The sequence below is a fragment of the Malaclemys terrapin genome, chromosome 8, assembly GCF_027887155.1.
Source record: "Malaclemys terrapin pileata isolate rMalTer1 chromosome 8, rMalTer1.hap1, whole genome shotgun sequence".
Lineage (NCBI taxonomy): Eukaryota > Metazoa > Chordata > Testudines > Emydidae > Malaclemys > Malaclemys terrapin.
In genome coordinates, this window is record NC_071512.1 from 77,348,104 (window position 1) to 77,360,291 (window position 12,188).

Consider the following 12,188-nt stretch of genomic DNA (forward strand, 5'->3'; position numbering starts at 1 on the left):
AAGCTGTACCAGTGCTCAGTCTCACAAACACACACCACACCTCACCCTCCCAGGGCAGCTCAGATGCATCTGTTCAGGCAGCTGGGGAGAGGTAAAATCACTGGGGGGGTGAGTGGGGTCTGGGGATGCCCTTGCTGCCCAGGGATGTTAGTCCCAGCTGGGGGGGGGGGCGGGGTGAGAGGAGGAGGATGGAGGTGGAGTTCCCCCTCCCTCCTCCCTGTGAGAACACCCAGGGCTGGGTCAGATCAACACCCAGAAATTTCCCCTGGCTGCAGGAAGCTCTGCACTTCGGGAGAGGGGGAGTCTGGGTGGGGGTTCCAGGTGTGGGGTGGTGAGGCTCAGACCCCCTGCATGAGGAGCCACCCACACCCAAACCCTCACGCCATTGAACCCCAATCAGCTGCATCCTGACCCTCCACCCCACCAAGCCCTACTCCCCCAGACACCCACACTGAGCCCTAACCACCTTCACCTGGACTCCCCTGCAGAGTCCCATTCGCCCTGCACCCAGAACCCGGCACCAAGCCCCTGTGCATCCAGATTCACCCCCACCGAGCTGCCCGCACCCAGATTGCGCCACACAGAATGCTGGTACTCTTGATGGAATTCTGATCCAAAAAATAAAAAAATTTTAAATTCTGCAAAGTTCTGCATATTTTATTTGTCAAAATAACACAGAAACACAATAATAATATAATCACACCATTTTCAATTATTTTGGTAATTTATTTCAAAATATTAGTAAATAATTGAAAATGGTGTGATTATAATGTGTTATTTTGCAGAATTTTTAACTTTTTTGGTGCAGCGTTCCCTAAGGAGTATTCTAGTGTCTAAATGATGTATCATAGGTATAGTAAAAACTAAACTACAGCTACAATAAATTGTATTTAAACTCAAATTTGGGTTTGTTTGTGATTTACATTATATAAATGTAAAGTTAAAGATAAATTTTCATTGTAGCAAATCCTAGAAGAAGAAGATTTCAAAGGCGAAGATTTCAATCTTTTTCAAGTAGCAGGCCAGAAGTGCTTAGAAGAAGGTTATGCAGCAGAAGTATTCGAAGTAATTCAAAATGAGAAAAATAAGGTAAGTTTAAATCTGCATCTGTGTGTATTTTAGTGGTATATATTAAACACAGAGGTAAATAGGTTAAATTTTGCATATTCCAGCTGTTTATACATTGCTTTATTCTTAGTATCTTTGTAAGCCTCTTATACCATATAGTGCCCACAAGGATGTACAATTTCAGGGCACTGTACCAAGTAGACACTGACAGACATATACAGTTTGTATAGACCCAGATTCTTCTTTCTGTGAAGCTGTTTTGGCAATAGTTACTGGACCTGAAACAAACATAGCCAACCAGAAGAGGTCACCCCAGAGTAGGCGGATCCTTTCATGTCATACAGGCATGCTAGTGGCTCCTGCATGTGACCGCTCCAGGCTGTCAGTGTAGGAAGCAGGGGCTTCCTTGTACTACAGTAATTCTTGACTCCTAGATCAGCCCCTTAGAGCTGTTGTTAGCTGAAGCATCTTAGAGCAGCCCTCAGGCTGCATTGCCTTATGTTGGGGAGCCAGGTTGCTGCACAACTGGTCCAGGATAGAAAGAGTGGAAGAAGTGGATTAAAGCCAACTTTGTATATTACCTCCTGAGCAGTGTACTATTTAGCTTTAAACAAGGATATGTGGCACAGTGTCCTTAACAAACCCTTTCATTAATGTTTTCCAGTGAGATAAACAGAAAAGAAAAGAGAGATTTTAAGGCAAAATTTAAAAAGGGAAAATGATAGTGACTCTCTATTGGGTAGAGAAAATTCCAGATGGATGGACTAAAATTGGCCAAGATTTTAAGAAGAAAGTGAGTAGACAGGAAGTAACAGAATGAAAGTTCAGAGAAGTATATGACCAGTTTGGGAAACCAGGAGAGCATACTTATATGGGATACAGACATAGATAGAAAGTCAGAAAAGGTGATGAAGGATGGAATAATATTGTCCCACTTCATGGAAAGATGGAAAGTAGTCTGGTTGCAGCCTCTGTACCCCACTGAATTTTAGAGTAAAGATTTTAAGACCTGAAAAGAACAGTTTACCTCCTTCCTCAAATAGTGTGTTCTCTCTAATTTTTGCCTAGAATTTTGCTACTACCATCCAATGAAAGAGTGAGAACACTGCCTATCCCTATTTGCAAAGCACATTCACATACACACCTGGAAATGCATACGTTTATGTTGACAAAAGAGAAAACATTCAATGTATATTTTGGAGAATGCTCTTCAGAATATGTATCCATTCTGCCAAATAGGGAAGGAGGAAGGAGATGCCCAGAACATTGTAATGATAAACTTTGTATTCAGGTTAATTACTATGGTATGTTACAACCAGCGGTGATCACAGAATTATAGAAATGCAAGGTTGGAGGGGTCCTCGAGAGGTCATCTAGGTAAGCCTCCATCATGGAGTTAGGACAAATATATCTTGACCATACCTGACAGGTATTTGCCTAACCTTGCCTTAAGAATCTTCAATTACAAGGATTCCACAACCTCCTCTGGAACTATCTTTCTTTATAGTTAGAACATTTTTCCTAGTATCGAATCTAAATCTCCTTTACTGCAGATTTATCTGACTACTTCTTATCCTATCTTATGTGGATATGGAGAACAATTGCTCTCTGTCCTCTGTATAATAGCCCTTAACTATTGTCAGGTCTCCCCTCAGTTTTTTTTTTCTCAAACCTAAACATGGTCAGTTTTTTTAACTTGTCCTCATAGATTAGGTTTTCTAAATTTTTGATAATTTATTTCTCTCTCCTCTGGACTCTCTCCACTTTGTCCACATTTTTCTTAAAGTGTGGTGCCCAGAACTGGACACAGTACACCAGCTAAGGCCTCACTAGTGCCAAGCATAGCAGGACAGTTACCTCCTGTTTCTTACATTCGACCCTCCTGTTAATACATCCCAGAATGTTGTTAGCCTTTTTTGCAACTGCATCATATTGTTGATTCATATTCAATTTGTGATCCACTATAACGCCCAGATTCTTTGCAGCAATACTACCACCCAGCCAGTTATTCCCCATTTGTAGTTGTACATCTGATTTTTTCATTCCTAAGTATAATACTATGCACTTGTCTTTACTGAATTTCATCTTGTTGATTTTAGACCAATTCTCCAATTTGTCAAGGTCATTTTGAATTCTAATCCTGTCCTCCAAAGTGCTTGCAACGCCCTCCATCTTGGTGTTGTCTGCAGATTGTATAAGCATGCTTTCCACTCCATTATCCAAATAATTAATGAAAACATTCAATAATACCAGGACAGACGCCTGCAGGATCCCTCTAGCTACGTCCTCCCAGTTTGACAATGAACCATTGCACAGTGAACGTTTTTGAGTATGGTTTTTCAAACAGTTATGCACCCATCTTATAATAATTTCATCTAGATCACATTTCCCTAGTTTGCTTAAGAGTAACACTAAGATTTAGTCATGGGTATTTTTTAGTAAAAGTTATGGACAGGTCACGGGCAATAAAGAAAAATTCCTGGCCCTGTGACCTGTCCATGACTTCTACTATATACTCCTGACTAAATCTTCGGTGTTCTGGTGTGGTCTGGGGGCAGAACTGCTGCTCTGGAGGGGGGCCTCTGGGGCATCTGCTGGTGCTGGGGGCGGGGGGAGGAGGAGGCTCGGGGCGCTTGCTGGTAGGGGGGCTCTGGGACACTCGCTGGTGCTGGGGCGGGGGCCTCCGGGACACCTGCTGGTGCTGGGGGGAGGGGGAAAGGGGAAGGGGCTCCAGGACGCCCACCACAGCTGCTAGCAGGGGACGGCTCTGCCGCTGCTGGTGGAGGGCAGCCCAGGACTGCAGCCACTTCGGGGGCACAACCCAGGACTGCCACTGTTTGGGGGTGCAGCTGGCCCCGGGGCGGACCAATTCAGTTGGCCCCAGGGTCGCCTGAGCTGCTCAGGCAGCCCTGGGGTCAGTCAGACTTGCCATCTGCAGAAGTCATGGAGGTCCTGGAAAGTCACAGAATCTGTGACTTCCGTGACAGACTCGCAACCTTACTTATGAGATTGTCATGTGGGATTGTGTCATAAGCCGAACTAAAATCAAGATATGTCACATCTACGCCTTTTCCCCATGCATTATCCAGTAACCCTGTCAGAGAAGGAAATTAGGTTGATTTGGCATGATTTGTTCTTGACTGATCCATCTTAGCTATTACTTATTACTTTATTGTCCTCTAGGTGCTTACAAATTAATTGTTTAATAATTTGTTCTAGGATTTTACCAAGTATCAAAATTAAGCAGACTGCTCTATAATATAATAAAGATAAATACCATGTTTGCCCTTCCCTAGTTGTCTGAGACCTCACCCATCCTTCATGAGTTCTTGAAGATAATTGCTAATTGCTGAGATTGCTTCAGCTATTCCTTAAGTACCCTAGGATCAATTTCATCATGCCCTGCCAACTTGAATACGTTTAACATATCTAAAAATTGTTTAACCTGTTCTTTCCCTGTTCTGACTTGCGTTCCTTTCCCCTTATTAATTTAATTGTATTAAGCATCTGGTCACAATTAACTTTTTTAGTGAAAACTGAGGTAAACTAGACATTAAACACCTCAGCCTTCTTGATGTCATCCATCATTCATCTGTTTGTCATCCATAATCTATTGATTCTTTTTGATGTGTATATATATATTCATTTAGGATTGTATTTTAAATCCGCTAAATTTTGGCCTGTTTTCTCTGTAAATCTGATTTACAGGTTATTGTCAAGAGTATGGGTTGGAATCTTGTTTGTCCTCTTGTTAGATGTATTTTGAGATATAAGCAGGAAGATGAGAAGAGAGAACATTGTCTGAAAATACTAGATCAGTTGGTGCAGGTATGTTGTCGAACCATGTAGTCTTAATAAAGGCGAATCTCATATTATTGTACAATTACAGAACTTTAAGTCTCTTATTGTTACAATGTTTGTTCTGTAAACCTTAACTTTAATCAGAAAACTTCTTTTAAGTGAATGATGGATTTTCCATGCTGGACTGGATGTTGTTTAATGATATTAAAGTCCTGATATTTGTTGTCTCTTGGTGAACCTTTGACAGCAATATAAATGTGGAAGAACGTAGGCAGACAAGTGATCTATAAGATTGGGTGAAAACATATCATTTTGAATTTAATTCAAGCAGTAGAGTACATGCTGAACTTTTTCTTTTACCTCTGCCAGTTAAAGTGGTCTCATATCAAAGTAGAATAAAATGTTATTTGAACATATTAATCTAAATATCCTTACATGTAGCTTCATTCTAAATGCATGTTTTAAAGCAGAAGTTTTCAAACTGTGGGGCGTGCCCCCTTAGAGGGGTGCAAAGGAATGTTTGGGGGGGGCTCGGGCCAGCCCCATGCCTGGATGTTCGGAGGGGGAGCGCTGCCTCCATCCCCTGACTCCCCTCAGCAGGCCACCCAGTCAATGTCGATACCTTCATGCCCAGCACTAGCTCCATCCCCAGAGATCAGGGCACACTCCTTCCCACACCCTGAAACCCCGAGGAGGGAGGAGCAGATATTGGGGGAGCACATCCAAAAATTGTAACTCAAAGGGGGAACTCAGCTCAAAAATGTTGAACACTGCTATTTTAAAGAAAGCATGAGCTTTTTGTGGTTTTTAGGTTTTGGGTTTTTGTAACAATAATGTCCTGGATGTTTTGCATCTTCTGTCATTGCCATGCAAAAACTGTTACAGGTTGGAAGTATGTTTATTATTGTAAAGATACTTAATGTATTGCTTTGGAGATAAACAACAGTACAATGGCTTGATCCTTTCTTGCAGCTATGTAATCCAAAGGAACTTTTATTGGGTTTACTTGAGCAGATTGAGCAGACCTCTGGGGAACAGATATCCCATACTATTCTGCTCTTGCTTCAGCCTCTGCAGACAGGTAATGAGCACTTTCCTATCTGATTATACACTTAAACAAAATCGCTTTCCTACTCCAGTTTAGTGCATTAGTTTATCTGCTGTTGAAAAAGATTTGGAACATTTCTCAGCTGATAATTTTATTACTTGTATTTAAAGTAGTGCTGTGCTGTAGAAGACCTAGCGTTCTAGGGGAGCACATGAAGTATAATTTCAGTACTTATTGAGACCTGTTTTAAGAGTGCCTGAGGACACAACAAATGGTTTAAAAGCAGAATATTTCAAATTGGCATCTGCTGAAATGCAATACTCAGCCATTGCTTGTACTAAAATTTTTTATACTTTCTGTGTGTTGCCATCCTCCTCCTCCTGAAACAGTCATCCATATCTATGACTTTTATTCACTTGCCCTTTATAGGTATTGAAAGTTAACCAATTCCTGCATATCAATGAAAATCAAAAACTGCATATTTGCTTAAAAAAATACCTGTGAGCTCAGAGGCCAGAATGTAACACCTCTCACCACTGGAAACATTAGCTGTGAATGCAGCTTTTCTAGTGGTGTAAAGCATTACATTTTAGCCTGCATAAGTTAAAATATATCTGATAACTTTTTTTTTATTCATTAGTTCTCTTTTCATTTCAGTTCTGATATATTATTAGTGGCTGCTATCCTGAGACCCACTAGAGCTTAAAATCAATGTTTCTTTCAAACCAATGTCCCCTATAGATGCAGCATATCCCAACAGAAGAAGTTTTTGTTCTGGTATGGGAATACTGCCTTCCTGAATGGCGTTAACTATGCCAAAGAACCACTCTTCTGGAGATTTTGTCAGCATAGCTTTGTCACTAGCATGTTTTTTTTTTGTTTTTTTTTTCCCCCACACCCCTGACCAATATAGTTATACTGGTAGGGGTCGGCAACCTTTCAGAAGTGGTGTGCCGAGTCTTCATTTATTCACTTTAATTTAAGGTTTCACGTGCCGGTAATACATTTTAATGTTTTTTAGACGGTCTCTCTCTATAAGACTATATATAATATAACTAAACTACTGCTGTATATAAAGTAAACAAGGTTTTCAAAATGTTTAAGAAGCTTCATTTAAAATTAAATTAAAATGCTGATCTTAAGCCGCCGGCCTGCTCGGTCCGCTGCCAGCCTGGGGTTCCGTTCACCTAGGCCGGCAGCGGGCTGACTGGGGCCTGCAGCCGGAATCCTGGCTGGCAAGGGGCCGGTAGCCAGAACCCCAGGTTGGCAGCGGGCTGAGCAGGGCCGGCGTCTGGGACCCCAGACCGGCAGCGGGCTGAGCGGGGCTGGGGGCCGGGACCCCAGACAGGCAGCGGGCCGAGCGGCTTCAGCCCGCTGCTGGCCTGGGGTTCCGTCCGCTGGCTCCTGCCAGCCAGGGTCCCGGCTGCCCGCCCCGCTTAGCCCGCTGCCTGTCTGGGGTTCTGGCTGCCGGCTCCTTGCCAACTGGGGTCCCAGTCGCTGGCCCGTTCAGCCCCCTGCCAACCTGGTGCTCAGGGTGGGGATGTGGGGGGTGCAAAAGTCAGGGCATGGGGGGGCTGGGTATGTGTGGGGAGTGCAGGAGTCAGGGATGGGGTCATGAGGGGCATACAGGGGGCTGGGGTGAAAGGGGGGTGCAGGGGTCAGGGCAGAGGATGGGGGGGGTGGGCTGGGATCAGGGGGGTGGTTCCAGGCCCCTGCCCCATGAGCGGCTCACGGCAGGGGGCTGGAAGGATATACCCCGCTCCTACCCTCTTTCCCCCTGCCTCTTCTCCGCCTCCTTACCGGTCTGAGCAGCGAGGGCACTGGGGCTGCTCTTCTCCCCTCCCTCGCAAGGGCCATTGGCGGCAGGGAGGGAGAGGAGGCGGGGCTTGACACAGCATGCTGGGGGGAAGAGGCGGGGGAGGTGGAAGCTTGGCGGCCGGCGGAGCCTGTCCTGCAGCAGCAGCTGGCAGCTTGCTTCTGCCCCCTGCCCCCGCCAGAGAGAGCGGTAGGCGGGGGGTGGAGAAGCGTGGGCTAGGTTGGGCAGGATTTTTAATGGTGCGCTGCTGCCTACCGGGGTCTGGCTCAGCCCGCTGCCGGGGTCTGGCTCAGCCCGCTGCCGGGGTCCGGCTCAGCCCTGCTGCCTACCGGGGTCCGGCTCAGCCCACTGCCGGGGTTCGGCAGCGGGCTGAGCGGGACCCCAACAGGCAGCAGCGTGCCATTAAAAATCGGCTCACGTACCGTCTTTGGCACACATGCCATTGGTTGCCAACCCCTGGTGTAGACCAAGCCTAACTTTAGTGGTTCGATATACAGGCCGCTAAAATTATGTTGGAATTTAAGGGGAACGTTTTGGTAATTAGAACGATGTCTTCTGTTAGGAGTTATGGACAGTGGATCAGTGTCGCCAAGTGCAGCTGAAATGAGAGAGGAGTCTGTAAAGGAGCTAGTTGTGGCACATTGATTTTTGGCCAGTGCTACACTGGCTCTGGCATAGATTAGAACAGTCCTAGTGTGGTGCAAAAGGGCCAGATTTCAGCAGACATTTGGTATAGTCTCTTGTTCTGCCATGGTTAGAAACACTTCGGTAGTACAGATGTTTTCAGGGCCAGGAAGGGTTTGCCCCTTTGGGCCAGTGATATAAGAGAGAAATTTTCAATATTTACCTCCACTTTACAGAGGCAGGATTTGTTGTATATTAAAATGCATGGGATGCTGTTGTGATATTTCTTTGCAAAATTCAACCCTATGGTGCTGGTAGTTATAACATCCCAAAACTAACAGGTGCAGAATCCTGGTGTCTCTGCACTTGTTCATAGTATTGCAGGTTTGTTTGTTTGATTTTAAACCAAAGGCTGTTCAATACAATTACTTAACTCAGTACAGATCTTATTCTTTGCTTTTTCTCAAACACTGAATCTACTATGGCAGGAAAAAGCTTTTGTGTTATAAACCAGAAGAAATTAAGATGTTCCACCTCTCTAACATCATTTGTGGGGGGAAATAGTAGATAACTAGATGTTTAACAACACTTTCTTTTTATTTCAGTTCTATTGAAACTTCATAGCAAGAAGTCATACTCAGTGGGTTTATCTTTGTCTACCATTTTAAATCAACTCTCTCTCCTGCCTGTACCTTACACAAAAGAACAAATACGAGAAGATAAACTTGGCCTCTGCCAGTGTTGCAATGCAGTAGTGGATTTTGCTAAACCTTTTGTGGATGAAGTTGTTAAAAATATGGAAGCCTCAACAGAAAATGTTGACGAAGAGCTCAAAGAAGAATTGCTAAAATTGTGGGTATCTTATTTCTGCTTATAATGCTTGTGTAATGAAATAAAATGAGCAATCAAAATTTCATGCACCAGCAGTGAATACACTGTTGATATTGTATAGTTTATCAAATAAATTGTTTAACTAATGTGTTTATTTTAAAAAAAATCAACCCTTCCGTATTTGTGAACTATGAAAGGAAGGGCAACGCTCATTCCCCTCCTGGCTGGCAGGTGGTAGAAGAGTACCTGTATAGGGGGTGGGAAGCCCAGTCAAAAGCCCCTACTCCTTCCTTGCATTTACACCAGGATGAGGGACATCCCTCTTTGGAGGCATCAGGATCCAAGCAGTGCCCCCAGCCATGAGAGTATAGGGATGAAAAACAGGAAGCGGAGCCAGTTCCTGAGTTTGGAGACTCCCCCTTGGATCCATCATGAGCAGCAGCAGGGGTGAGGGGCATGACAGTTTCAGACCCCCTGGAGACAATGTCATTATATTCTGTATTGGTGATTTTCGTAGTGTTTTTGTTAAAAGGTTCTAATTATAGTTATCTTTTTTTCTTTCAGTTGTTTGAAAAGCTTGAAATACCCCTTATTAATAGCACAGCTTGATCAGCTGCAAGAAGACATTGAAGAAGATCCCTTAAGGCATTTTGCAGCTGAAATTCTAGTAAGTGCAGTTAAAATTAATTATAGTGACTTGCAAAATCAGTCATTACAATTCAGTATTCTGCAGGTGAGACTGTTCGTCTAAACCAATTCTCATAGCTACTTTTAATCATCACCTCCTTCTAAGGGGGGGCATATTCACCCCAAGCAGGCTCTGGCAGGAAACACTGCTGTTTTCTATTCCCATACTTCACAGTCTCAGGCTTTCCTTATCTCTTCACTTGTTTATCCAGCTGCGCTGGTCAAAGCCAGTTCACTACTAGCTCCTTCCAAACCATTCTGTAACATCAGCCCAAGGCAACTTGCGATCAGCCCCAACAGAATGTTTGCAATAAATGTTTGGACCAAATTCAGCCCTCATGGTACATCTCTTTGGGCTGCTGCTCTCTGAATTATCAGCAGCGTCTGCTCTTATGCAGCTGGCCCCATCCCCATAGATGTACAAATCTATCAGGGCTTTTAAAAGGAGATAATGAGGTGAGGTCCTTACATGACCAAAACTAATACAATTCTGTGTTTGACTTTTTAAAAGAACCAAGTTTGCCCCTCTACTTATTGTAGCCCTTTCCTTTTTATAATAATTGATGTCATTGCGTAGGGTTGCACTTTAAAAATCTAACTGGATCATATTTTGGATAAAGTGAAGAATATTTTCTATTCAGGACACCCACTTAAGCACAAACCTAACATTAAACATATGCTTCAGTCCCAAAGACTTCAGTTGTTCTTAAACACATGCATAAGTGATGTCTAGAATTGGGGCCTATGACCTAGAGCCCTGCAGTGGGCCCAAGATCCCATGGGTTCTGCAGGACCCTCTGCTGTAATAGTGGGAGCAGATAAGAGTGGGTATTGTGGGGTGACAGGAGTGGAATTAAAAATAGTCCCGCACAGGCCTCTACTATGAACTGAAATTTCAGGAAGCTAATCTGCACGGTAAAGAATTGCAGTAACAGCTTATTAGATGACACAACCAGTGTCCCCAACCCTGATTAGGAGAGATTGCCCTTTGTGTAGGTCCTAGATAACTGAGTCTTAATGGACTATTTGCTGTTAACAGTGCAAATGTATTCAATTGTCTATGAAATTTTTTGCTAAAAAACTATTCAGTTATTGTACGCTTGTCCCCTGTCTCAATAATAGCTGTGCAAAAAGCAAAGTCAGGTTTTGGGCGTTAGACTTCAGTTCTTTGACAACAGCTGCTGGTATAGGAAGGGCTTGTAACATTGCCTCGTGTTGAATCCCTGTTTCATGTGTTGAATCTCTACTTCATTTGTTGCAAAGTGTGTAATGAATGAGGCAGGGGATTTTAGGAAAAGAAAGGACAGTCTCATGGTTAAGACAGTTGAATACTGCCTTGGAGAATTGGATTTTGTCACTGCTTCTGCTCAGAGTTTTCCCATGATACTGGGGACCCAACTCTCCACCTTTGTAGAGGTAGCATGTTTTTCATTTGGTAGCATGTTCCTCATTTTCAGGGATTTTGAGCCCATGGGATCTGATTTGCAGAACTGCTGAACACTCACAGCTGCAGTTGAACTCAATGGGAGCTGTGCTTTGAACGTATGACATACTATATAATGACAATACTATGAAAAAATCAGGTCTTAGATGTCTCAAAGTGAGCACCCAAAATAGTGGATATTTTTGACCTTACTTTCCGTGTCTCAGTACCAATGTGTAAAATGGGGTTAATGCTCGCTCACTTCAAAGAGGTGTTGTGAAAATTATTTGTGAAGCACTCAGATATTGTGGCAATAAGCCCAATAAAAAAAGCTCATAAGGAAATTAATAACTGTGTCTTCAGAGCAGGGTTTGAATACTGTGTAGCAAATAAGGTCTTGGATTGAACTTTGAACAATGAAGAGAAAACAAAATACTGCATAGCTGGTCATTATGTGAGCATCATCCATTCTGTGCACTAAAGATGAGGCAAAGGTTTGTGGAAAAAAGAGTTTGTGATCATGTAATTAAATACTGTATCATAGTGTATACACACATGGTGGCCAAATCAAGATTGCACAGGCAATATTAATTCAGGCATTTCCTAACCTTTGAGTGCTTCACTTTGCCATCTTAATAATTTCCTTAAATGTAGTTTTGGTGTACACATACACCTCTACCCCGATATAACACGAATTTGGATATAACACGGTAAAGCAGCGGTCCGGGGGGCGGGGCTGCGCACTCTGGCGGATTAAACCAAGTTCGATATAATGTGGTTTCACCTATAACTCAATAAGATTTTTTGGCTCCCGAGGACAGCGTTATATCAAGGTAGAGGTGTAATTATAAAAAATATTTTCAGGAATGATGGTATATATGGTAGGTAGA

The 12,188-nt window shown here is 43.4% G+C and overlaps 1 protein-coding gene across 5 annotated transcripts in view; it reads left to right on the forward strand.

Annotated features, from left to right (window-relative positions):
- GLMN (glomulin, FKBP associated protein) overlaps nucleotides 1-12,188 on the forward strand; it is a 38,198-nt gene that overhangs the window by 4,136 nt on the left and 21,874 nt on the right. For all 5 annotated transcript variants that reach the window (XR_008445904.1, XM_054036905.1, XM_054036909.1 and 2 more), the window contains 5 exons: nucleotides 964-1,089; nucleotides 4,777-4,896; nucleotides 5,842-5,950; nucleotides 8,963-9,209; nucleotides 9,753-9,855. Coding sequence is in view for 4 of the 5 variants with exons in the window: in XM_054036905.1 (XP_053892880.1) it covers nucleotides 964-1,089; nucleotides 4,777-4,896; nucleotides 5,842-5,950; nucleotides 8,963-9,209; nucleotides 9,753-9,855 (705 nt within the window). In the remaining variant the exon portion in view is untranslated. The remainder of the gene's footprint in view (nucleotides 1-963; nucleotides 1,090-4,776; nucleotides 4,897-5,841; nucleotides 5,951-8,962; nucleotides 9,210-9,752; nucleotides 9,856-12,188) is intronic.